This window comes from Salvelinus fontinalis, chromosome 31 (genome assembly GCF_029448725.1).
Source record: "Salvelinus fontinalis isolate EN_2023a chromosome 31, ASM2944872v1, whole genome shotgun sequence".
NCBI classification, from domain to species: domain Eukaryota; kingdom Metazoa; phylum Chordata; class Actinopteri; order Salmoniformes; family Salmonidae; genus Salvelinus; species Salvelinus fontinalis.
Genome location: NC_074695.1, coordinates 41691643 through 41719515, shown reverse-complemented (window position 1 = coordinate 41719515; position 27873 = coordinate 41691643). Strand labels below are relative to the sequence as shown.

The window sequence follows — 27873 nt, the reverse complement described above, 5'->3', positions numbered from 1 at the left end:
CCCAATGACAACCCAGTGAGAACTCAAACAAACCCAATGACAACCCAGTGAGAACCCAAACAAACCCAATGACAACCCAGTGAGAACTCAAACAAACCCAATGACAACCCAGTGAGAACTCAAACAAACCCAATGACAACCCAGTGAGAACTCAAACAAACCCAATGACAACCCAGTGAGAACCCAAACAAACCCAATGACAACCCAGTGAGAACCCAAACAAACCCAATGACAACCCAGTGAGAACTCAAACAAACCCAATGACAACCCAGTGAGAACTCAAACAAACCCAATGACAACCCAGTGAGAACTCAAACAAACCCAATGACAACCCAGTGAGAACTCAAACAAACCCAATGACAACCCAGTGAGAACTCAAACAAACCCAATGACAACCCAGTGAGAACTCAAACAAACCCAATGACAACCCAGTGAGAACTCAAACAAACCCAATGACAACCCAGTGAGAACCCAAACAAACCCAATGACAACCCAGTGAGAACCCAAACAAACCTCAAAAGACAAGGAGAAAATAAAGGCCTCTGAGATGAATGGTCGTCATTGAGGAAAGGAGATGAGGAAAGGGTGGAGGCCAATTAAGATGACTGACATGCCTTACCTTGATGACAGCGGCGTCGTGGCCTTCAGACTGTTGGGGTTGCGGATCATCTTGTCCAGGTTGTTGACAATCTGGCTGAACTTGGGCCGATTGTTGCGGTCCTTTTGCCAGCAGTCCAGCATGAGCTGGTGCAGGGCACTAGGGCAGTCCATGGGCGGGGGCAACCGGTAGTCCTGCTCTATGGCATTGATCACCTACAGGGCATTGTCACAGATTGATATGAAAATTAATAAAAAATTATGATTTAGAAATCAAAGAGGCCTTCACCTAAGTTTTTGGTCTCCCCCGTGTGGTTTATAGTGCCTGAATCAAATGTATAGTAAGTATAGTGAGACTGTCTCTATCTGTATGTGTCTCGATCGCTCCCCCTAAAAGTATTGGGACTGCGACATATTTGAAGTGATACAATAACTATGAGGTTGAAGTGCAGACTGTCAGCTTTAACATGAGGGTATGTTCATCTATATCAGGTGAACCGTTTAGAAATTACAGTACTCTTTGTACATAGTCCCCTCTTTTTAGGGAACCGAAAGTATTGGGACAAATTCATTTATATGTGTATTAGCATCGTAAATAGTTAAATATTTGGTCCCATATTCAATGACTATATCAAGCTTGTGACTCTACAAATTGGTTGGATGCATTTGCTGTTTGTACTGGTTGTGTTTCAGATGATTTTGTACCCAGTAGAAATGAATGATAAATAATGTACTTTGTCATTTTGGAGACACATTTATTGTAAATAAGAATAGATTACGGATAGTCCTGAATTAATCGTGAATAATGATGCGTGAGAAAGTAACAGACGTACAAATATCATACCTCCAAGACATGCTAACAGTTGAAAAATAGAAATAGCAAAAAATGTTATTTTAAATTTACAATCTGTAGAAACAATGAGAATAGAAAGGTTCAGAATTTTGGTGAAACATCACAAAACAGTTGAAACATATATGGCAAATAGAAATCCAATATGGATGGTGTTAAGAGATAGATTGAGTTGAGGGTAGAGGAAGGACAGGAGTAAAAACAAACAAAATAGAACTATTGTAAAATAAACTGTGTCCATTCAATGTATATAGTATGTACAACTCCCGATTTGTTCAAAATAACAAAATGTCTATAGTTTTCCTCCCCAATTGTTTGTTGTGCTTGTTTGCAGTGCATCTCAGTGCTAGAGGTGTCACTACAGACCCTGTTTCGATCCTGGGCTGTATCACAACCGGCAGTGATCGCGAGTCCCATAGGGCACAATTGGCTCAGCGTCTTTTGGGCTAAGGGAGGGTTTGGCCGGGGTAGGCCGTCATTGTAAATAAGAACTTGTTGCCTAGTTAAATAAATAAATACGATGGAAATACAGGCCTAAGACATTACAAGAACAGGGGAGGTTTGCATTTTTTGGGGGTGTGATATTTGTGCGTCTAACTTTCTCAGTCATCATTATTCACAATTTATTCAGGACTATACGTAATCATGGTAGCAACCACATTAATATAGATGTGTTCATAAACATTTTCTATTCTTATTGACAATAAAAGTGACTCCAAAATGATACCACTCATTTCTATTGTGCTCAAAATAATCTAAAACACAACCGAAACAAACAGAAAATGCATCCAACAAAGCTGTAGAGTCACAAACGTGATGTAGTCACTGGGTGCTATGAATATGGGACCAAATACAAAACTTTTATTCCTTTCATACACATATCAGTGAATTTATCCCAATACTTTTGGTCCCCTAAAATGGCGAGACTATGTACAAAAAGTATTGTAATTTCTTAACGGTTCACTGAATAATGGATGACAATACCCTCAAATTAAAGATGACCATCTGCAGTTTAACTTCAAAGTCTTTGTATCATTTCAAATATAAAGTGCTTGAGTACAGAGCCAAAACAACAACAAAAATGTTTTTGTCCCAATACTTTTGGAGGTCACTTTATGTTTTTGTTCTTCTGCTAGTCTACCATACACACATTGCAAATCAAATCAAATGTTATTTTGTCACATGCGCCGAATACAACAGGTGTAGTAGACCTTACAGTGAAATGCTTACTTACAAGCCCTTAACCAACAATGCAGTTTTAAGAAAATCCCTAAAAAAAGTAAGAGATAAGAATAACAAATAAATTAAAGAGCAGCAGTAAATAACAATAGCAGGGCTATAGGTAATTGAGGTAATAATGTACATGTAGATAGAGTTATTATTAAAGTGGCTATGCATAGATAATAACAGAGAGTAGCAGCAGTGTGTGTGTGGGGGGGTGCAAATAGTCTGGGTAGACATTTGATTAGCTGTTCAGGAGTCTTATGGCTTGGGGGTAGAAGCTGTTCAGAAGCCTCTTGGACCTAGACTTGGCACTCCTGTACCGCTTGCCGTGCAGTAGCAGAGAGAACAGTCTATGACTAGGGTGGCTGGAGTCTTTGACAATTTTTAGGGGCTTCCTCTGACACCGCCTGGTATAGAGGTCCTTGATGACAGGGAGCTCCTGAGGGAGAATAGGTTTTGTTGTGCCCTTATCACGACTGTCTTGGTGTGCTTGGACCATGTTAGTTTGTTGGTGATGTGGACGCCAAGGAACACTCAACCTGCTCCACTACAGCCCCGTCAATGAGAATGGGGGCATGCTTGGTACTCCTTTTCCTGTAGTCCACAATCATCTCCTTTGTCTTGATCATGTTGAGGGAGAGGTTGTTGTCCTTGCACCACACGGTCAGGTCTCTGACCTCCTCCCTATAGGCTGTCTCATCGTTGTCGGTGATCAGGCCTACCACTGTTGTGTCGTCAGCAAACTTAATGATGGTGTTGGAGTCGTGCCTGGCAGTGCAGTTATGAGTGAACAGGGAGTACAGGAGGGGACTGAGCACGCACCACTGAGGGCCCCCTGTGTTGAGGATCAGCGTGGCGGATGTGTTGTTACCTACCCTTGCCACCTGGGGGTGGCCCATCAGGAAGTCCAGGATCCAGTTGCAGAGGGAGGTGTTTAGTCCCAGGGTCCTTAGCTTACTGATGAGCTTTGAGGGCACTATGGTGTTGAACACTGAGCTGTAGTCAATTAATAGCATTGTCACATAGGTGTTCATTTTGTCCAGGTGTGAAAGGGCAGTGTGGAGTGCAATAGAGATTGCATCATCTGTGGATCTGTTGGTGCGGTATGCAAATTGGAGTGCGTCTAGGGTTTCTAGGATAATGGTGTTGATGTGAGCCATGACCAGTCTTTCAAAGCATTTCATGGCTACAGACGTGAGCGCTACTGGTTGGAAGCAAACCCTGCCACATCCCCGACGAGTGTCAGAGCCGGTGTAGTACGATTCAAACTTAGTCCTGTATTGACGCTTAGCCTGTTTGATGGAGGGCATAGCGTGATTTATTATAAGCTTCCAGGTTAGAGTCCCACTCCTTGAAAGTGGCAGCTCTACCATTTAGCTCAGTGCGAATGTTGTCTGTAATCCATGGCTTCTGGTTGGGGTAAGTATGTACGTCACCGTGGGGATGACGAACTCGATGCACTTATTACTGAAGCCAGTGACTGACGTGGTGTACTCCTCAATGCCATCGGAACAATCCAGGAACATATTCCAGTCTGTGCTAGCAAAACAGTCCTCTAGTTTAGCATCTGCTTCATCTGACCACTTTTTTATAGACCGAGTCACTGGTGCTTCCTGTTTAAATGCTTGCTTGTACTCAGGAATCAAGAAAATAGAGTTATGGTCAGATTTGCTAAATGGAGGGCGAGGGAGAGCTTTGTACTATGTGTGTGGAGTAAAGGTGGTCTAGAATTTTTCCCCCCTCAAATAGTGTGAATCAAAGATATCAAGTCATGAGAGAGAGAGAGAGAGAGAGAGAGAGAGAGAGAGAGAGAGAGAGAGAGAGAGAGAGAGAGAGAGAGAGAGAGAGAGAGAGAGAGAGAGAGAGAGAGAGAGAGAGAGAGAGAGAGAGAGAGAGAGAGAGAGAGAGAGAGAGAGAGAGAGAGAGAGAGAGAGAGAGAGAGAGAGAGAGAGAGAGAGAGAGAGAGAGAGATGATGACTCCTGGATACTCACATCTTGATTACTCATGTCCCAGTAGGGCCTCTCTCCGTATGACATCACCTCCCACATGACGATGCCGTAGCTCCACCCATCACTGGAGGAGGTGAACTTCCTGTACTGGATGGCTTCCGGGGCAGTCCATCGGATAGGGATCTTCCCTCCCTGGAAAGACAGACAAGTGTTGCGTACCAATTCTCTACCCTTCTGTCAGGACTGTGCACTCGATCAATCTCCTCATGCATTTAGAAGTATTGGATTGGTGCAAGTAATTTAGCAGACACTCTAATTCCAGAGCGACTTAATTTCAGTTTCCACCATGTTTCTTAAACTTGTCCATTTCTTTTAAAACTATAAGAAGGAGTTCAAAAAAGATGAAGTAAGTGCTGCTAGATAACACACTAGTACAGTAGGTATTTGTAAATAAAAGGTGCTCTTTGGTTAAAAGGGGTTAAAAAACAAATATTTTAAAACTGACACATTTCGGAGAACTCCCTGATGAAGGCCATGCTGCCGAAACGCGTCTTTAAAAAAATATTGTTTCATTGAACATGCATACAAATAAAGGCTTTTTAATTCCCTTGGTCTTCCTTGCTTCTTTTTTTTTGTTGAGTGCACACTTCAGGAGTAGGGTAAAAAATGGACTGCAGGCTGCAAATAAAACCTAGGTTGTGGGTGGATCTTAATAGTCTCAAGAAGTGATAGTTGTTTCCTCATCTCCCTTGACTTCATCTGCACTGATCTGATGGCACTGAACAGGTGAAAGCAAATTCTTTGTTAAAGGGATACTTCAGGATTTTGGCAATGTTGACCGTTATCTACTTCCCCAGTCAGATGAACTCGTCGATACCATCTTGATGTCTCTGCAGTTTGAAGGAAGTTGCTAACTAGCGTTAGCGCAAGTTAGCAAAGCATTGGCTCGTGAAACTACCTCTAACTTCCTTCATACTGGATGCAGATACATAAAAATGGTATCCACAAGTTAATTTGACTCTGGAGAAGTAGATAAAGGCCTTCATTGCCAGAATCTCAAAGTATCCCCTTCAAGCAACTGTGATATTGCTTTCCTGTGTCCTATACTTGAAAATCAGTGGCGATGAAAGGACGGAGACGAGAAGAAGAACCCACTTTAGACTTAGGATGCATCCTGTATGCATAATCTTAAACCTGATACAGTTCCATACTAGCATACCACTTACAATGCACGCCCAATACATTGCTTCATAATAAGTGGTATTCTAGTCTGTATATTGGAACCATAGAAATATAATATATTCCTAAGATTGGTACAGAGCCATACTCACCAGGACACTGGTGTTTGTGGGGTCTAACATGCCCAAAATACATTGCTTCATACTACACAGTATGGAAGTATGGATATTGGGACAGAGCCACACTCACCAGGGCGCTGGTGTAGGTGGGATCTGATGTGTCATCCTCCAGAAAGCGCGAGAGCCCGAAGTCAGACACCTTACACACCAGGTTGCTATTGACCAGGATGTTGCGGGCGGCCAGGTCTCGGTGCACGTAGTTCATGTCATTCAGGTACTTCATGCCCGCTGCTATGCCACGCAGCATGCCCACCAGTTGGATCACTGTGAACTGCCCGTCATTTTGCTAAAAAAAGACAGAAATGGTATATTGCTATATGTTATGCTATACTGTGCAATGTTATGCTATGTTTGTTATGTTATGTTTTATGCTCTCTGAAATGTGCTCAGGCGTACGGTACACATTCTCAAAAAATGATGCTGGTTCTCATATTAGTTTCCAGGCGTTGTTAGCCGCACAAAATGTAGCGTCTGGTTAATCCTCATCTGGATCTGTGAGCTCACCTGATCTAACTAAGCCAACTCTACACACCTCACACCTGGGCCCAGCCCGGAGGGACCCACTACAGTGGATCAAAAACAAGAAAGCTATAAAGTGTTGATGCAGAGGAGAGACAGCCAATGTGTTCTTGAATCCATTGTGTTCTTGATGTAGAAACATAGTTGTAGTTGAAAAATCTGTAGTCGATAAGAGATACTTATCCACTGTCTGGTTACTGTGATACAGTGCCTTCAGAAAGTAGTCGTACCCCTTGACTTATTCCACAATTTGGTGTGTTACAGCCTGAATTCAAAATATATTAAAAACAAATATCTCCCCCATCTACACACAATGCCCCATAATGACAAAGTGGAAACGTGTTTTTAGAAATGTTTGCAAATTTATAGAAAATTAAATACAGAAATATCTCATTTACATAAGTATTCACACCCCTTTAATCATCCTTGAGATGTCACTACAACTTGATTGGAGTCCACCTGTGACCAATTCAATTGTTTGGACATGATTTAGAAAGAAACACATCTGTCTATATAAGGTCCCACAGTTGACAAAACAGGTCAGAGCAGGAACTATAGCATGAAATCCAAGAAACTGTCCGTAGATCTCCGAGATAGAATTGTGATGAGGCATATATCTGGGGAAGGGTATAAAACTATTTATAGAGTGTTGAAAGTTTCCAAGAGCACAGTGGTTGGTCTCCATTGTTGGGAAATGGAAGAAATATGGAACAACCCAGACTCCGCCTAGAGCTGGCCGTGCGACCAAACTGAGCAAATGGGCAAGAAGGACCTTGGTCAGGGAGGTGACCAAGACCCCAATGACCACTCTGACATAACTACAGAGTTCCTTGGCTGAGATGAGAGAACCGGCCAGAAGGACAACAGTCTCTATAGCACTGAACCAATTTAGGCTTTATGGGAGTGCAGCCAGATGGAAGCCACTCCTGAGAAAAAGGCATATGACACCACACCTGGAGTTTGCAAAAAGGCACGTGAGAGTATAAGGCAAAATATTTTGTGGTCTGATGAAACAAACATTTTACTCTTTGGCCTGAATGCAAAGCACTATGTCTGGAGAAAACCAGACACAGCTCATCACCCGTCTAACACCATCCCTTCCCTGAAGCAACGGGGATGCTTTTTAGCGGCAGGGTCTGGGAGACTGGTAAGGATAGAGGGAACAATGAATGGAGTCAAATACAGGCAAATCCTTGATGAGAACCTGCTTCAGAGTGTAAATGACCTTAGACTGGGGCGAAGATTTATGTTCCAACAGGACAAGGACCCCAAGCATACATCCAAAGCAACGCTGGAAAGGCTTCAGATCAAGGATGTGAAAGTCAATGAGTGGCCCAGCCACAGCCCAGATTTGAAACACATTGAAATTCTTTGAAAAAACTTGAAGAATGCTGTTCACCGCCGCTTCCCATCCAACCTAACAGAGCTTGAGAAAATCTGCAGGGAAGAATGGAAGAAAATCCACAAATCCATATGTGCAAAGCTGATACAGACATACCCAAGATGACTCAAAGCTGTAATCGCCACCAAAGGTGGATCTACAAAGTATTGACTCAGAGGTATGAAGACTTATGTGAATGACATACATTTCATTTTCAATAAATTTGCTTAAAATTAAGTTTTCACTTTGTCATTATGGAGTATTCTTTGTAGATGAGTAAAACAAAAAGAATACATTTTGAATTCAGGCTATAACAACAAAATGTGGAATAAATCAAGGGGTATGAATACTTTCTGAAGTTTACTGTATAATTTAAATGCTGTCATATTTATTATCTCCGAAATTCACTCAGGAAAATAGGCAGACATCCAGCCCTTAGGTTCTCCACTCCTAACTTCATCACCTTTCCTTTTATTTGAAAAAGACAAATAGCAGAAAATAACCTACTGTGTTTGAACCAGAAGTGTCTGGAAGAAGGAAGGAAAGGAGAAAATATCTCTCCAGAGTATTGAGATGCCCTACGTTGAGGCCCATTGACCTACTGACCCTGAGGAAGGAGTCCAGTGATCCATTCTCCATGAACTCAGTGATGATCATGACGGGGGCACTCTTGGTGACCACGCCCTCCAAGTGGATGATGTTGGGGTGGTCAAACTGGCCCATGATGGACGCCTCAGATAGGAAGTCCCGCCTCTGGCGCTCTGTGTAGCCCACCTTCAGGGTCTTGATGGCCACCAGGATCTCTCTCTTTCCGGGGAGACGCAGGTTCCCACTGCACACCTCCCCAAACTCTCCTGAACAATAACATGTTCAGGTTTACTGTGCATCAGCAAAGGGCTCTGATACATCACTACAGATGCCATATCTTAATTTGATCATCCTGTTGCAGAAATTTGTAGTGTATTCAAGGTTTAACAAGGCTTCTACAGTTTGTCATTTCCACTTTAACACTTTAGACTTGATTTGCCCTAACATTTTTTTATAATCCATTATAATCCACATAATAATTCACATTTCTTGTTGCTGCAGGATTATTTTCCTGCTGTAGCAAACTGGATCAAATTAAGATCCTACATCTGTATAAGACTTCCAAGTGCTATGATATGGGTCTGTAACTTGGATATATTAAATGTAAGACAATCTTACAAAATGTATTATTGGGTTTAATACACACGTGTATATCAATATCACACTTTATGGGTCAGTTTCCTATACACAGATTAAGTCAAGTCCTGGACTAAAAAGTGATTAAAATCGAGAATCTCCATTGGAAATGCTTTTTAGTCCAGGACTTAGCTTTAAATGTGTTATAATGTATATATTGTAATGTATATAGGGTTTTCACCTTCACCGGTTGATTTTTTACCTGCGCCAATGACTTGCTCAATCTTGACACAGGAGGTGTCAATCTCTTTGGCAAACTCCCTCACTGCCTCGTTGGGGTCCTCATAAGTGAATGGGTCGATATAGATCTTCATTCCTGGAGACACTTGGAAGGAGAAACAAAGAAAACAGAGGCTATGCATAATATCCAGTACCAGTCAAAAGTTTGGACACACCTACTCATTCAAGGGTTTTTCTTTATTTTTACTATTTTACTAGAATGCCAAGAGTGTGCAAAGCTGTCATCAAGGCAAAGGGTGGCTACTTTGAAGAATCATTGTTTAACACTTTTCTGGTTACTACATGATTCCATATGTGTTATTTCAAAGTGTTGATGTCTTCACATTTATTCTACAATGTAGAAAATAGTAAAAATGAATAAAAACCCTTGAATGAGTAGGTGTGTGGAAACTTTTGACTGGTACTGTACATCCTGGGGATACGCATTGGGACTACATACAACAGTAGCTAAAACCTTGCCTGGGCTAAGACCTGATACAGGTAGTTAGGTACAGTAGTAACTCTGAACTCCCAGTATTCCACATCTAACCGTAATATCACCACTGTCTCCAAGATGACAGTATTATTCCAAAACAAATGTTTCACTCCACCATTCAACACATTTGCCACGGATAGATGTTTATCTGTTGGAAGGTGGATCTATATAAATCTAAATTAATCCTAGTTCAAAAAAAAGATAATTCAAATTGTAAAAACATGTTACTCACTGTGGCCACTTGTGTAGTGCTGGAGCTTATCTGTGAATTCAGATTCTGGTCTCTCAGAGCTTCTTCGATTGCAGACGAATACGAATACGACGACAGCGATGATGAAGACCATGCCTGCAGCGGCGGAGCCAATGATGAGAGGGAGCTTCTCCTGAAAGCTGGACTGGTACTCTTCTGCAAGTACACAACAAATGAACCCCATTCGGCATATTAACTTCTACTAGGTTGGCCGACTCTGTAATGTTGCACTTTTGGGACCGTACCATTTAGCGGGCGAGCACCAAAAGTGTTTGGGAAAAAAACAAAAAATACTATTTGCTTGTTCGAGGTTTGGTTCAAACAGCATACCTTCGGTCATGGTCTGAAAGAACATCTTTCCGCTGAAGCGTCCGAACCCAGCCACGGTCCGAGCCCGCACCTGGAAGACGTATATAGCTCCAGGCTTCAGGCCCCGGATGACTGCTGTGTTGGTCTGGCTGCGCACCACTGATGAGTTCCATTCTGCCATGCTCTGGAACACACAGTGTAAGACTGGATCTGCTCACTGTCTGAATGCTCCCCAAGCTTACAGTAATAGTAATTACAGCAGTAATACAGTAGTAACACCTGTCAACTGACTTTACCTTTTCATAGTACTGCAGCTCATAGTCCAGTATGAGGCCGTTGGGCTGGTCAGGTTGGGACCAGGAGAGAGTGATGCTGTCAGGGGTCCGGCTCACCTGGTGCATAATCGACACGGCCGATGGCGCTGAAAGAGAGAGAGAGAGAGTGAGAGAGTGAGAGAGTGAGAGAGTGAGAGAGTGTGAGAGTGAGAGAGTGAGAGAGTGAGAGAGTGAGAGAGAGAGAGAGAGAGAGAGAGAGAGAGAGAGAGAGAGAGAGAGAGAGAGAGAGAAAGAAAAGAGAGAGATACAGGTTCAGATAGACAGGGATAGAAGGGTTAAGGTTAGTGACAACACCACAACACTCGGGAGCAGACAGCTTTAAAATCCCAACTGCCAATCAAGAACTAGACTAATGATGCAGCAACCTGTACCTGGTCCTGCACCCTGTCTTTAAGGCTGACATCTGTACTGTGCTGAAGGAACTGAGAGCCAGGAACATCGGAGGCGGTTTATTAAGTACTATTACAGTCATCCATGCACTGAAAATACTAATAGTAATATTGTATTTGTTTTCAAAGGGGTGAAATATTTACTCAGTAGGCAAAGACACACAGGCATGTGCGTGCACACACACACACACCCACACACATGCACACACACAGGCATTTCGTTAATGAGGGCTTAATGAGGGCCTGTTTATGTAATATTAGTGCTTCTCCTTACAGTCTGTAATTGCAGGTCCCAGCAGCCCCAGAGACACTGGGGTTCATGGGAACCTGAGTTTGGTATTTTTACAGTCCCAGCCCAGACAGTAATTAGGACTGACAGCTACTGCACTGGAGAAAAGACTACAGTGTCAAGGGCAGAGAGTTTCAACTGATAGCCTGACCCCAATAACAACACTGCCTAACACCCAGTCCATTGAATGTCATGTCTGAATACTGTATACCAAGCGCCCTAAATGCAGTGCAACTTACTCAATACTAATAAAGGTCCCAAATCATTCTGTCACTGAATTATTCTGGAATATCCTCTATCTCATGCAGACATCATAAATATTACTTAAGCATCCTTACACAGACATGGTTTGTACCAGATGAAGTATATATGTACTTATGCAGATCTTGCCCTTGGAAAACACCTGGATGACGGATTGTTTCGTCCATCAAAATATCTAAACCTATTCGGTGTAATATTTCCTTTGGCACTCCTTGTCAGACTGGACACACTGCAGACTATTTCTCTCCACTGAACTTCACACTTGAACACGGTACTGTTGGAGAAGAGTGAATCAATTGCTGTAGCGAACTGTGTCTATTGGTTGCTTACCGGCCTGGTTGGTGGTGATTTTGACCGAGGAGTACTGTGGCGAGTAGGGGCTCTGGTCGGAGACCCCGTTGACTGCCTGGATCTCAAAGGTGTACTGCGTGTGGGCCAGCAGGTCACTGATGTGGACCCTGGTCTCTGTCAGGCCCAGTTGGCGGGGGACGAACTGGACGTTGTCCCCGCAGCGGGTACAGCCTCCCCGGCCTCCTCCACAGCTCTTACAGATGATGTTGTAGACCACGTCCTCGCGGCCCCCGCCATCGCGCGGCGCGCCCCACTCCAACCTCAGGGATGTCTCGTTCACGATGGAGATTACACTCTGGGGCGCAGATGGGATGGCTGTCAGGGAAGAGGGGGGATATAAAGTAAACCAAGGTGGCTTAGCAGTTCAGACGTATTTTTCCGTGTTGTCGTGTCGTGTCGTGTCCTGTATATATATATATTTACACCTTTTCTTCACATATCTTTTATTTATTTTATTATCCAAGAACTCAACTACAAAAGCTTTCCTGCAAAAGCTTTCCTGCAACCCGCTTCACCAATTACAATAAGTACTATTTACCTCAATCTGAAAATCCATCGTGGAAGATAGCCAGGGGCTAATTCAGAAGCTAGCCTGAAAGCTAATCCAGAAGCTACTCCGATAGCTAGCCAGAAGCTAATCTGTAGCTGCCCCGAAATTAGCCGGTTTGCTGGCTAGCGTTGGTGTTTCAGCTGCCCACGTTTTGTGGTCATCAGCTATTCCTCTAGCTCGATAATCTACCGGCACTTTTGTGCAACGCGACTCGGACCGGAGCATTCCGGGACTTTTTTTTCTCTCAGTTTCCCCGGATTCCAACCGCAGCCTCTGGACACTTGCACCTTGATTTCGCAGCTAGCTAGCTGCATACCGTGTGACTATTGGCTTACGTCGACCCCGGAGCTAACTCAAATCATGCTGGAGCTAGCCAGCTGAGGAGTTCCATCACCATCCGGACCCGTTTCTTTGTTGCTGCTGCAGATACGGAACCCCACCGGGCCTTCACGACTGACTGCCGACGTTATCTGCCCGAGGGATTTATCCAACCGGCACCTCCGTCCCGGCGTTACCTGAACGCTCATCTGAGGCCCGCTAATCGTTAGCTGTCTTATCGGCTGCTATCTGAACAAAACCCCACTACACGGAACCTACCGACGGAAACGCACGAGGTATCTACAAACAGACCTCCATCCTATGCTGCTACCGATAGCCATATACCCGGCCAGCTGTCTGGATCGCCACGACCCCAACCAACCGCTACTCACTGGACCCTTATTTATCACTCGATTAAGCTTGCCTCTCCTTAATGTAAATATGCCTTGTCCATTGCTGTTCTGGTTAGTGTTTATTGGCTTATTTCACTGTAGAGATTCTAGCCCTGCTCTCTATACCATATCCAACCCTGCAGTTCCACCACCCACATATGCGATGACATCACCTGGTTTCAATGATGTTTCTAGAGACAAGATCTCTCTCATCATCACTCAATACCTAGGTTTACCTCCACTGTATTCACATCCTACCATACCTTTGTCTGTACATTATTCCTTTAAACTATTTTATCGCCCCCAGAAACTTCCTTTTACTCTCTGCTCTGGTAGCTCTAGGCGACCAATTCTCATAGCTTTTAGCCGTACCATTATCCTACTTCTCCTCTGTTCCTCTGGTGATGTAGAGGTGAATCCAGGCCCTGCAGTACCTGGCTCCACTCCTATTCCCCAGGCGCTCTCTTTTGATGACTTCTGTAACCGTAATAGCCTTGGCTTCATGCATGTTAACATTAGGAGCCTCCTCCCTAAGTTTGTTTTGTTCACTGCTTTAGCACACTCTACCAACCCGGATGTTTTAGCCGTGTCTGAATCCTGGCTTAGAAAGACCACCAAAAATTCAGACATTTTTATCCCCAATTACAATATTTTCAGACAAGATAGAACGGCCAAAGGGGGCGGTGTTGCAATCTACTGCAAAGACTGCCTGCAGAGTTCTGTTATACTATCCAGGTCTGTTCCCAAACAATTTGAACTTCTACTTTTAAAAATCCACCTCTCTAAAAACAAGTCTCTCACCGTTGCCGCCTGCTATAGACCACCCTCTGCCCCCAGCTGTGCTCTGGACACTATATGTGAACTGATTGCCCCCCATCTATCTTCAGAGCTCGTGCTGCTAGGCGACCTAAATTTGAACATGCTCAACACCCCAGCCACCCTACAATCTAAGCTTGATGCCCTCAATCTCACACAAATTATTAATGAACCTACCAGGTACCACCCCAATTCCGTAAACACGGGTACCCTCATAGATATCATCCTAACAAACTTGCCCTCCAAATACACCTCTGCTGTTTTTAACCAAGATCTCAGCGATCACTGCCTCATTGCCTGCATCCGTAATGGGTCAGCGGTCAAACGACCTCCACTCATCACTGTCAAACGCTCCCTGAAACACTTCAGCGAGCAGGCCTTCCTAATTGACCTGGCCGGGGTATCCTGGAAGGATATTGATCTCATCCCGTCAGTAGAGGATGCCTGGTCATTTTTTTAAAATGCCTTCCTCACCATCTTGAATAAGCATGCCCCATTCAAGAAATTTAGAACCAGGAACAGATATAGCCCTTGGTTCTCTCCTGACCTGACTGCCCTTAACCAACAGAAAAACATCCTATGGCGTTCTGCATTAGCATCGAACAGCCCCCGTGATATGCAACTTTTCAGGGAAGCCAGAAACCAATATACACAGGCAGTTAGAACAGCCAAGGCTAGCTTTTTCAAGCAGAAATGTGCTTCCTGCAACACAAATTCAAAAAAGTTCTGGGACACCGTAAAGTCCATGGAGAATAAGAACACCTCCTCCCAGCTTCCAACCGCCCTGAAGATAGGAAACACTGTCACCACCGACAAATCCACTATAATTGAGAATTTCAATAAGCATTTTTCTACGGCTGGCCATGCTTTCCACCTGGCTACCCCTACCCGGGACAACAGCACTGCCCTCCCCTCTGCTACTCGCCCAAGCCTTCCCCATTTCTCTTTCTCCCAAATACAGTCAGCTGATGTTCTTAATGAGCTGCAAAATCTGGACCCTTACAAATCAGCCGGGCTAGATAATCTGGACCCTTTCTTTCTAAAACTATCTGCTGAAATTGTTGCCACCCCTATTACTAGCCTCTTCAACCTCTCTTTCGTGTCGTCTGAGATCCCCAAAGATTGGAAAGCAGCTGCGGTTATCCCCCTCTTCAAAGGGGGGGACACCCTTGACCCTAACTGCTACAGACCTATATCTATCCTACCCTGCCTTTCTAAGGTCTTCGAAAGCCAAGTCAACAAACAGATTACCGACCATTTCGAATCACACCACACCTTCTCCGCTATGCAATCTGGTTTCAGAGCTGGTCATGGGTGCACCTCAGCCACGCTCAAGGTCATAAACGATATCGTAACCGCCATCGATAGGAAACAATACTGTGCAGCCGTATTCATTGACCTGGCCAAGGCTTTTGACTCTGTCAATCACCACATCCTCATTGGCAGACTCGACAGCCTTGGTTTCTCTAATGATTGCCTCGCCTGGTTCACCAACTACTTCTCTGATAGAGTTCAGTGTGTCAAATCGGAGGGTCTGTTGTCCGGGCCTCTGGCAGTCTCTATGGGGGTGCCACAGGGTTCAATTCTTGGACCGACTCTCTTCTCTGTTTACATCAATGATGTCGCTTTTGCTGCTGGTGATTCTCTGATCCACCTCTACGCAGACGACACTATTCTGTATACTTCTGGCCCTTCTTTTGACACTGTGTTAACAACCCTCCAGGCGAGCTTCAATGCCATACAACTCTCCTTCCGTGGCCTCCAACTGCTCTTAAATACAAGTAAAACCAAATGCATGCTCTTCAACCGATCGCTGCCTGCTCCTGCCCGCCTGTCCAACATCACTACTTTGGACGGCTCTGACTTAGAATATGTGGACAACTACAAATACCTAGGTGTCTGGTTAGACTGTAAACTCTCCTTCCAGACCCACATCAAACATCTCCAATCCAAAGTCAAATCTAGAATTGGCTTCCTATTCCGCAACAAAGCATCCTTTACTCATGCTGCCAAACATACCCTTGTAAAACTGACCATCCTACCAATCCTCGACTTCGGTGATGTCATTTACAAAATAGCCTCCAAAACCCTACTCAATAAATTGGATGCAGTCTATCACAGTGCCATCCGTTTTGTCACCAAAGCCCCATATACTACCCACCACTGCGACCTGTACACTCTCGTTGGCTGGCCCTCGCTTCATACTCGTCGACAAACCCATTGGTCCCAGGTCATCTACAAGACCCTGCTAGGTAAAGTCCCCCCTTATCTCAGCTCGCTGGTCACCATAGCAGCACCTACCCGTAGCACGCGCTCCAGCAGGTATATCTCTCTAGTCACCCCCAAAACCAATTCTTCCTTTGGACGCCTCTCCTTCCAGTTCTCTGCTGCCAATGACTGGAACGAACTACAAAAATCTCTGAAACTGGAAACACCTATCTCCCTCACTAGCTTTAAGCACCAGCTGTCAGAGCAGCTCATAGATTACTGCACCTGTACATAACCCATCTACAATTTAGCCCAAACAACTACCTCTTTACCTACTGTATTTATTTATTAATTTATTTTGCTCCTTTGCACCCCATTATTTCTGTCTCTACTTTGCACTTTCTTCCAATGCAAACCAACCATTCCAGTGTTTTTTTTTAGTTTTTATTTTACTTGCTGTGTTGTACTCACTTCGCCTCCATGGCCTTTTTATATTTTTATTTATTTATACATATATCTGTTTGCCTTCACCTCCCTTATCTCACCTCACTTGCTCACATTGTATATAGACTTATTTTTTTATTTTTTTCACTGTATTATTGACTATATGTTTGTTTTTACTCCATGTGTAACTATGTGTTGTTGTATGTGTCGAACTGCTTTGCTTTATCTTGGCCAGGTCGCAATTGTAAATGAGAACGTGTTCTCAATTTGCCTACCTGGTTAAATAAAGGTTAAATAAAAAAAAAATAAAAAAAAAATATGAGGAAGAGTTTAGGGAGGGTCACTGCTAAATAAGGTCTATATTCCAGACACTGGTCATCATCAACCTTGGTCCTGAGGAGCAACAGGGGGTGCAGTGTTTGATTCCAACCCAACCCACACCCTGTACTATAGCTCTCCAGGATCAGAGTTGTTGACTACTGGTTAACTCTGTAATAAATTACCTCTATGTGGTTGGAGTAGTGAACAGTACGTTACAAAACTACAGTCTCTACACTTCAACTGAACAGAAAGTATTCACCTTCGCTGATCATTCGGACACTAAATTCAAAGACTCCAAAGTATTTTCATGAGCTCTATTCAACCCCATCAGGCTTCAGATAAACATATTCAATAGTAGGGAGAGAGAGCAGTGAAAAGAGCAGTGAGCTAGCTAGTTAGCGTCCTGTCGGAATCTGAGAGACACAAAGAATGCCCATGCACGCTCATTTCTGCCTCTTCAATCAGAAAGAGACTGCTGAGGGCCACCTCACCATTGGGGCCCTGGTTGCGTCCCATATAGAACCATATTGCCTTGATAGTACACTACTTCTTACCAGGGCCCATAATAGGGTACCCATAGGGCTGTGAGTCAAAAGCAGTCCACTATAAAGGTAATAGGGTACCATTTGGGATGCAGGCCATGTTTTCACATTCTAAAACAGCTGCCCCCCTCATAAGGGACAGGCTTATGCAAATCTCTCTATTTTCTCTGAGGTCCTTTTCGGACTGTTGCACCGATGGAAGAGAATGGAAGGGACATTCCACCAGTTCAGTGCGTATACAAAAGAGGGCTACCACATACTAGGATGAAGCATAACCCGTGTTTTTCCCTCGGGTACGGGGCACCTAGAAGTATGCATCACTTTGGGATTTCTTATGTGAAAATATACACGTGGAACTGGAGTGTTGTTAAAAGAGCAGATGTTGAATAGGTTAGCAGTTTTGTTTGTGCTCATTGCAATATGCACAAAATATATCAGATTCATTCTGTCTTTGCTAGACAGGTGCTTTTATCTATAGTTAATGGCACATTAGGCCTAAATTATTAGAGGTGAGGTGATCGATTCTGTTAGTAAATTCAAAATCCCAAATGAAAACTCAGTTCACAAATTGATAATGGCCCATTATGTCCTGAGAGCATTTGTCAATTCATTAGTCAAAATGTAAATGTGCATGCTGCAAAACGTTATATTCTTAAATACACAAAAAGCCTACTAAATAAGCTGTAGTATGATCATCTCCACTGTCTTTCCTTAACACTGTGCTACCCCCTATGGAGAGTGAATGGTACTGTAAGAACCAGGAACCTACTGGTGCAGGGCATCAGTGGGGGATCTGAGTCGGTGCGGTAGTAACCGTTGCGGCACACACAGTTGGTGGCCCCCTCGTTGGTGATGCGACTGTTGATGGGACACTGGAGACACTGGTGGTCGCCCTGGGAAGGCTTAAAGAACCCTGAGCCACACGCTGCAGAGGAGAAAGACAGATGTATTTTTATTTAACCTTTATTTAACTAGGCAAGTCATTTAAGGATACATTCTGATTTAGAATGACGGCCTACCAAAAGGCATTGGGATTAAAAAAATATATATTAAAAATATAGGACAAAACACACATCACGACAAGAGAGACAACGCAACACTACATAAAGAGAGACCTGAGACAACAACAGAGCAAGAAGGCAACACATGACACCACAGCATGGCGATAGAGACATGAAGAGACAGAGGGAGTGGGAGAGAGAGGTTATGAATTAAGTTATTATACTTAAGAGTGACAAATTCAATACCAGACATTATACAATATGACGACATGAGAGAAAAAAGGATACAGAGTCGATTGAAAGACAAATTCCCAGACATATCGTTAAATATTGGTCTTGAAATACACAGACACATTACCTTTGGCATGTCCTTCCACATATGGTTAATAAAATAAAACTTCCAGGAATCTGAGGCTTGCTATTCAGGTTTTTGTCTCGTGGCATTTGAAACTCTGGTAGAACAGAGTGAGACATAGTCAAAGAGACTTTGAAATCTGGAGGTCTGGAATTGAATGGCTATACCATAAAAGGCAAAGGGTGTGTGATAGGGAGAGAGAGGTGGTAGAGTGTAGGGGACAATATATGGGGTTACACATATTCTACAACTGTGGAGTATGTGTTGAAATAGGGCTAAAGAGAAAGAGGAGCATCTATACCAAATCCTCATATCACTACCAAAGGCTAATATGCTCCATCATTCATTCTCCTCCATGATTGCCGACATTGAGAATGTCTATGTGTAGAAACCTTTGTTCCAATCAACAAATGCTGCTAACCAATATCCTACCAAAACCATGTACGGTGTCTTCTAAAGGGGTAAATGATGTGTGTGAAGATTCCTGCAGCCTCCAGCTTTGCAAGCTAATCCAATCAAGATGGTGTGAAAGTAATTAAATGCCTGTCTGCCACTTCCTCAACTCTCTGGATGCGTCCCAAATGGTAACCTATTCCCTATATAGTGCCCTACTTTTGACCAGGGCGGCAGGGCCCATAAGGCTTTGGTCAAAAGTGGTGCAAAGGGAATGGGGTGCTATTTGGGACGTGGGCTCTGACTGTCTGACACTGGCAGACACGTAGCAGTCCATCCCCGACCACTCTGGAGTGCATTTAGCCAGTCTGTGTCATGACAGTGGGAACAAATATATACTTCTGCACCTGCATTGCTTGCTGTTTTGGGGTTTTAGGCTGGGTTTCTGTACAGCACTTTGAGATATCAGCTGATGTACGAAGGGCTATATAAATACATTTGATTTGATTTGATATACAGTAGTATATTTTTTACCCTTTTTGGAGGATAACTTTACATTGTTCTCTTGTATTGAAACAGTGTTAGTCTCTTGTTGTTATTGAATTCATTTAGTTTTTGTCTCATTTACCAAGAGGTCCGAAACCTTCTTTGACTAACTGTCCTATCTTCTACTTGCCACAACGAGAAGCTATAGGAATCCCAGGCAGTCAAAGGACAGCCAGTGTGACGAGACAAAAGAAAGTCTGTTGACAGAGGGACCCAGGGAACACCCATGGCTGGACCCAGACAGAGAGGAAGGAGGATTGAAGGGGGAGAGAGGATTTGACAATTCTATAATAAGGGTTCATTCAATAAATAAATAGTTACACAATCTGTGATCCTCAGATATCAATATTTCAGGCCACAGTGTAGTCGTCCCAGCCCCTGGATCCTACCAAAATAGAATATATTCATAAGAATGGGTTTCCCCAATGAGGGCGCACTCCCTTTAAACTGCCCCTAATTTACAAATGTTTAGCTACAACTTCACTTGAGCAAAGTGAGATGTAGAATCACTGATCTACAAAAAGTATTCCCTGCCAAATAATAAGCATAGCGCAATTAAGATTCATAGAGCTATGCCTCCCCTGGCTTACGGCACTGCTACACTACAGCCATCGGGCATCCAGCAATGCCATCAGCCATTGAGGGAACACTTCCTTTGAAATCAATGAAAGCTGCTATACTGCCCGCGTTGTGTCACGTCCAATGACAGCGTCCAAGCTCAAGAATCGTAGATTCAATTCTCGACGGCTGACGCATTCTATCTTCTATCTTGTGAATGGAAATGAGGGTCTTGTCTAGCAGGTAGAACGTCACATTGACACAATGCTGATGGCAACACAGGTAGTGTAGCTGACTTGTTCGGCGATCCCCCCCACCACAAATTCACACACAACCAGACATTGATTGACTGATTGGAGACAGCTTGTGTCAATTAAATAATATTTCCTGGGATTTTCTACCTGTAGCAGACCTACAGTAGTGGATAATGCTGGAAATACTGGTAAAAAACAAAAGCAACCAAAACAACTGGCATGTGATACTAAAGAGCCAGATAAGGTTTCTATATTAAGGTAGCCAATGCTTGGTTACGATATTGTGGCTATGAAATGTGGAAGACTTGTGTAAAGAATTTGTTTGGAAACATTATTTCAAGTTATTGAACCAACTTAATTTATTGAATAGCTTGTAATGCAATTGAAGAAATGTGAATAGTTAACTCCAAATTAAAAAGTGAACTTGGAACAAGATGAAAAAAGGGTTACATTATATATTGTATTGTATTTGTTATTTATTAGGTTTAACCAAACGGAAACGAGTGTTGAAAGAAATAGGTTGCAACTTGAAATATCGGTTTGGTAATAATCAAATAAAACAGTTGGCAATTAATCATATATTTAGTTTCAACAAATGTAGCATTTTTCAATTGAGAAAACCTAACTCATTTACTTGTGACCAGTTTTTTGGGTTGATCCAAACTGTATTTTTTTGTGAATATCTATTCATCTGTGTTTGCCATTCACTGGCGCCCGAGAAACTGATACGAGAGGGGAGATGCAAGGCCATTATATTTCTAATGTTTATTACAGAACGAATGTAACCAGCTACATTTCCTAATGTTTCGCTTAAAGTTAATCTTGCATTTTACCAGAGAAAAGTAGGCTGGCTACACCGAGAAAAGTACTGGAGAAAGGTGACTACACATCAGTCAAAGCGATGTCTTTTGATAGAATGCCAATTTGTGAATTCTCAAACGAGTGCAGAAGTGCAAATGAAGCACAACATTTGTTTGATGCTGAGCAAAAATTACAATAAGATCTGTATTTTAGATCTGCGTTTAAAAAAAGGATCTGTGTGAAAAACAAAGAATTCTGAGTTAAGGCGACCCTAAAGATTAACTTGCTAGTTATCTAAGTAAGTGGCTAAATTAATAAGGTCACGGGGCATCATAATGTGTTAGCTTTCTGCCATGTTTGAGAGGTCAAAGCCCTTTGAATGAGTTATCTGTACAGCTGCCACTGCAACATGATTTCCTTGCGTTTGTTCTCCTCTCTGTTCTGGGCAGTCTGCTTCTCCCTATCTTCTTCTCCGAGCAGAGCAGGCAGGCTCCTTGCCTTAGCGACTCCCAGACTCCACATAGACACAGTCTGTACACAGTACTGTCATTCCTTAAGACATGCATGCGTCCAAACTTGGTCATTTAGTTTGCACAATGTCTTTCGTTCACATTTGCTTGAAAAAGTCCAAACTCACCATGAATGACATTCGCTAGCTCCTACCTATACATGTATAACTTTATGAGCTGGATTACCTGTCTTTGCAATTTGTGTATTTTTGTTTCCGCTCGTTAGCATATTTAGCTAGCAGCCTCCATGGAAATTGTCTATTACAAAGTGCTAATATTGTTACCATTCTGGTAATAGAGCCCCTTCTGTACTAAGCCGGTAATACTGTAAATCCCGATGTGAGAGAAGGAAGGTATGAGGATATGAACATCTGGATACGGCCCAACCCTAGATTCAAACATGGCACTATAAAATATCTATAAATTTAAAAAAGTGTTTTAAATATCTATCTATAGATTTAAAAGTGTTTGCACTTTTACACTCTCAAGAGTTGGCTCACATTATGTGATACTACAGTAGTATGAAACTGAAAACACTTAAACAATCATGTTCTTTGAGACAATTCTTCTTGACAAAACGAAATAATTAATGAGTCAGCCTGATGTGGAGCAGTAGAATTTAACTTTGGCCTTATCAAAGGCTTAACAAAAATGTACACACGTAGCAAAGGTCAATTTGTAAACAGTGCCTGCCTTTGATCCAGTAGCAGGCAGAGACAACCCACTGCCATGTATTGACACTGACAACATCGCCAACTTTTTGCGGAGCCATTCTCCTAATTAGAGCCAGAAGCTGTTTGTGTTTCCCGACCATATAGGCTATAAATAGGACCCCGCACACGCATAGACGCATGCACACATGCATGCACACATAGTCTGCATGAAGAGTCTCTGTCAGAAACGAAGTAGAGACACTTGTCTAAGAGAGGCTGAGTTCAGGAGTAGCAGTCGGACTGAAAGCAATATTATCCAATATGAAGTTGCCCACCACATTACCACTCTGTCTCCTCTACACAGCCCTGTGAATCTTTTAACACTGTGGTTAAGTAAAAATAACATATCAACTGTGTGTGAGAGAGAGGGGGAGGACAGAGAGAGAGGGAAAGAGAGAGAGGAAGAGGGAAAGGGAGAGAGAGAGAGAGATGTGGATGTGTATGAGTTTAATGCGCCATGTTTGTAGGATTGGCGGTAAATTGAGAGGACAGTCTTTTCCCCTCATGCGTTTCCAGACCTCCTGACCCGTTAGTAATTGCTTGAGCTTGGGGGTCTGCCCTAACATAGCCCAGAATTCTATTCTCAGAAGACTTCATTTGCAGTGGCTTGATTCAAATGACTCTTTAACATGCAACAACCATGATGTTCCAATAATCTGAGTGTGGCCCAGCATTACATAGGACCATGTCTGTTGGAGGTGGAGAGAGAGAGAGGGGTAAATACTACAGGGGGTTGCTTGTGTTACATGTACAGAGTCATGCACATCTAATCTCTCACACAAAACTAAGTGTACTCTCTTTGCAAATAACACTACAAATGTTATTGTTTTTTTATACAGAATTGTCATCGTAATTTACAATGTAAGAGTTGTAAATCTGGTGTTGAATACACTGGGGGCAGCAGGTGAGTTCTCTCTCTCTCTCTGATTATGTTCAATGACCATTGAATTCTCAGTAGAAGCCGAAACCCAGAAGACAACATCCACTGTTGCAGGACATAACTCTGGCTTCCCCACCGGACAGAGTAAATGCCTGCAGTGTATGTTCACCCAATAAAAGATTGTCTATGAAGCAAATCAGTTTAACCCATCTGAAGCACGTTGGTATTTTATTTTGTAAAGGGACCTGCATTTGTTTGATAGGGTCATAACTTTGGAAGTTTGGAAAAGGTGCTTGTACAAGCAAGAGTTTGAGTGTTCGCTTCGATCTTATGAAAGAAACCAACACAGCAACAATATGTGACAAGTGAATTTACTCCTCACAAATACAACAATTATGACTGGAAAGAGGGGAAAGTCTGAGGTGGGCTGGGCATGAGCGTTGCTAATTTCTCCACCTTGCATGTCCATTCATCCAACTAGACAAATGCATGTACCTATTGAATGTATTGTTACAGCAATAAGGCCCCTCTTTCCCCTGCAGGCTATCAGTCCTTGAAATTAATCCAAATGGCTACACTCCCATGATTCACTGCTCTCCTTGGGAGAGAGGAAGACTGGGCGAGGTTAGAGAGCTTGACCCTAGAGCATGTTGAGTAATCAGTAGAAGTGTTACCCAGTTTTTGCTGTGCTATTGTCTTTTGGACTAATGCACTCTCTAATCAGGTCCTTATTCCCCAGAACATAGGGCATTTCTTGTCCTAACATGGCTTACATAAACCAGGAAGCATAGGTCATTAATAGATCAGTCGGCTATGGGCTATATACTGTATAAAAGCTGGGTGAGTATGAAGGTGCCTGATGATATGAAATTACCATCGAATGGTAGTCAAATTACCATCGAAATGGACTCTTGAATAATGATTTCCTGGATGACTAAACCAAATGTAACAATATAGGGGAGTCACTGTTGGGTCTGTGTGACAGTATATAAAGCTCAGTGATATCATTGACTACCTCTGGCTATTTAAGTGTTCCTCCTCCCCAAAGAAACCTTCACACCGTGAAACACGGCAGAACAGGTCGTTGAGGGCTTCATTAGCAGTGCTTGATATTTCTAATCAAATAGCCAGGGATTTGTGTGTGTGTGCGTGTGTGTGTGTGTGTCAGACATTTTCCTTGTCTCTTCCTGTCTTCACTCATCACAGAAATACATTAGGTAAGGGAAGACACTAGGATAGTGCTTTCTTGGCATAAAGTGATATCTCTCTGAATGTAAGGCTGGGACACAGGTCTACGGTTTAAAGACACCTCTAATTACCCTCAACACTCTCCCCCTACAGCACATTCTTGACCCATCTTTCCTGGCACTAATTGCATTCCCTTAGTGATCCTACTGTAGTTAGTAAACCAAAGGTATATGCATTAAAGATGTAGGATCTTACTTTGAAATTTGTAGTGCATTTGACATTTAAAAAAGCTTCTGAAGTTTGTAATTTCCAAATTTCAGACTTGATTTTCCCTTCCGAAAAATGTATCAGCCGCTACATACATGTCTATTAATTATAATCCAAATTAAGAGCCTACATCTGTTCAAGTCTCTATCCTCTGGCTTTCACTAGTCTCAATAAGTAAACGACCCCAAGGCAAAACGTCAAAAGTAGTAGTAAAAACATTATATCAGCAGCTCTCACCTCGACACACCGTGCCGTTCTCCACCGCCTCGTGCCCAGCCTTGCACATACACCGCCCAATGGGCACCATCCACTCCCCGTCCCCGTTACAGTAGAGCTTGATGGGCACATCCACCTCCTCCCCATTGGGCACACACACACCCCGCGCCGCCACCAGGGAGGTGCTCTCCGCCCCCGACAGGGTCTCAGGGAACACAGCGCCATTCTCGACCACGCGGGGGCACTTCCTGTAGAAGACGCGCACGGCGATGAGCGACATGCAGCTGCCGTAGTCCTGGAATGCCAGGTAGAAACCCTGGCGTGACACGGGGCCGAAGCTCCGTACCTCCCTGTTGATTTTCATAACCCGGCTGCCCAGGTCCACCTGGGAGAAGCTCTCATCTGCAGCAATGGTGTCCACTTTAATCCAGGGGTTCTCCATCCAGGCCGGGGACACCTTATTGGCCGTGTCTGAGTCTGTCTCATAGTAGTACAGGTTAAAAGTCTCTTTACAGGAGCCGGGGACGCTGGGGATGGAGCTGCAGTCGCGCACCGAGAACTTAATCTCCACGTGGATGCGCTGGGCGCCGTGCCGGCGGATGTACTTGGTGCGGACCCAGTTGTTCTGGTTGTTGTCGAAGACATTGCACACCTGGTAGGTGCGGATGGTATTCATATTCTCATCGTAGCCACTCACCTCCTCCCACTGCCAGGGACAGAGAGCAAGAGGTCAGTTTAACATCCATGACGAGTGAAAAGTCAACATATTATTTCATATTATTTTCATTACTTTAATTACTGGTCTTAAAAAACCCAAGAACCCATATCATGATTAATGTCAAAATAAATGTGGTAACAATATGATATGACTAAAAAATATAATTGAAATGCGCACATCAGTTATCCAATTGGACACTATTGAACAAGCTTCAAGGTGACCAAATCCAATTGAATACACTGACCGATAACATTGTTATCAAAATAACATTGTTATACTTCTGCTTTGTATTTTAGACCTTTGTCGGCATGAGACCACACATGAGGGATTACAAACACAGTCCATAGACAACAAATATAAAAGAGTACATTTCCATGTCAGACAATTGTCTTCCTGGGCTCCCTTGTGCTGAGGCCTCCACAACGAGCTGACAGTCAGACTATTCAGCAATAAGATTCAGTTGATGTATCACTTGGCTCACAGCTTTTACACTGTTTATCTTCCTGGCATCACACACTTTATGAATTATTGATTTTAGTATGACAGGACAATCTTCCTTCAGCAGAGTTAATAAAACAACATCGCAATTCCTCAGACAGTTCCCACTTTTACATTTTACATGAAAGGCATACGTAGGCAAATTTCACCCAATTCACTTTGCTTAGAAGTTTATTTTATGAAATACATTATTAACTCTAACGAACTACATCAGGGGGGGGCGGGCTTTCACACATGCTGTTTTGGGGCCTTTTGCAACCTATGACCGGATATATTGCTGCCCCTAATTGTATTCCTAACAACAATGCTGTATGAACATGGTAAACAAATAGGGGTATTTATTCCTGATATATGCTGTTGTTGTTGCTCTAAATTGGGCTTCTCATGGTGCTGCAGCTAGAGACGGTTCTGCAAAATGACAAAAAGTTGAAAAAGTTTACAAAATGGTGTGTCATATAATGAAATGCTTTGTTCTACTCACCCCCAATGCTGGATAGATAGTCCACCCCAGCTCTGCTGTTGCCGTCGTAGAGTCCATGAGTATTTCTACAGGGAAATCAAGATGAACAACTATTAATGTGGTATTAAAAATCACAACTGCAAAACAGGGCAACTAATACAGCAAGACGCATGTTACTGTCATTGTGAAATATTGTGGTGAGAAAATAGTGTTAACTGTGTATGACTGGCCAACGTCCAAACGAGGGAAAAAAGAAAAATGTGTTTCTCTAGCCACATTTGTACGTTCATCGTTATCGCTAGAGGGTTGCACCAATGTTGCCTTCTCTCCCCTCTGTTCTTACTGTTATATATGGAGTCTGTACCTATACATCTCTCTAAATAGATAAGATAATGACTGTATTATCCCCATGGGGAAATGTTAGCTCTGTGCATACATAATCAAACATAGAGATGGGCATATGCAGACAATAGATACATGTTCATGAGCGATCAATGAGTCACCTGTAAACTACATACACTATACACATCAGTACACTCCGTCACTTAAAATGTTGCCATGATGCAGTCGTGACAGCTCTATTGGTTAATCATGATACTCCTAATATGGTCTGACAGAATGGCACAATTATGATCATAACACACTTTTGCGACTTGACGTAGAGTGATATCGTAGAAGTATTGTGTTATGACCCGTGCCCCTGCTTTGTGTTGTTTCAGTGATGGTCTGTGTGCAGTCACGCTAAGGGGGCACAGTGACACTCTACTGCACCTCAACCACACTTAATACAGGAGGAACGGTACTGGATGGCTCTGCCTGGTGACATCTGCTGCCTCTCTCTCTCTTTCACTCGTCCCTCTTCTCTCCCACTCTGTCTCTCTCACTCTTCCTCACACACATACACACACACACAACATAGGGCT

At 43.1% G+C, this 27873-nt stretch overlaps 1 protein-coding gene across 4 annotated transcripts in view; it reads right to left on the bottom strand.

Moving 5' to 3' along the window:
* The window catches only part of LOC129830271 (ephrin type-B receptor 2-like), a 69554-nt gene that overhangs the window by 4216 nt on the left and 37465 nt on the right, over positions 1-27873 (bottom strand). The window contains exons 2-13 of one of the 4 annotated variants that reach the window (XM_055892722.1): positions 26972-27036; positions 25296-25980; positions 18363-18518; positions 11982-12317; positions 10674-10798; positions 10399-10561; positions 10051-10224; positions 9285-9428; positions 8486-8733; positions 6050-6265; positions 4664-4813; positions 620-813 (exon numbers count right to left, since the gene is read on the bottom strand). In XM_055892722.1, coding sequence (XP_055748697.1) covers positions 620-813; positions 4664-4813; positions 6050-6265; positions 8486-8733; positions 9285-9428; positions 10051-10224; positions 10399-10561; positions 10674-10798; positions 11982-12317; positions 18363-18518; positions 25296-25980; positions 26972-27036 — 2656 coding nt within the window. The remainder of the gene's footprint in view (positions 1-619; positions 814-4663; positions 4814-6049; positions 6266-8485; positions 8734-9284; positions 9429-10050; positions 10225-10398; positions 10562-10673; positions 10799-11981; positions 12318-18362; positions 18519-25295; positions 25981-26971; positions 27037-27873) is intronic. The other 3 variants (XM_055892725.1, XM_055892723.1, XM_055892726.1) reach the window with 3 other exon arrangements.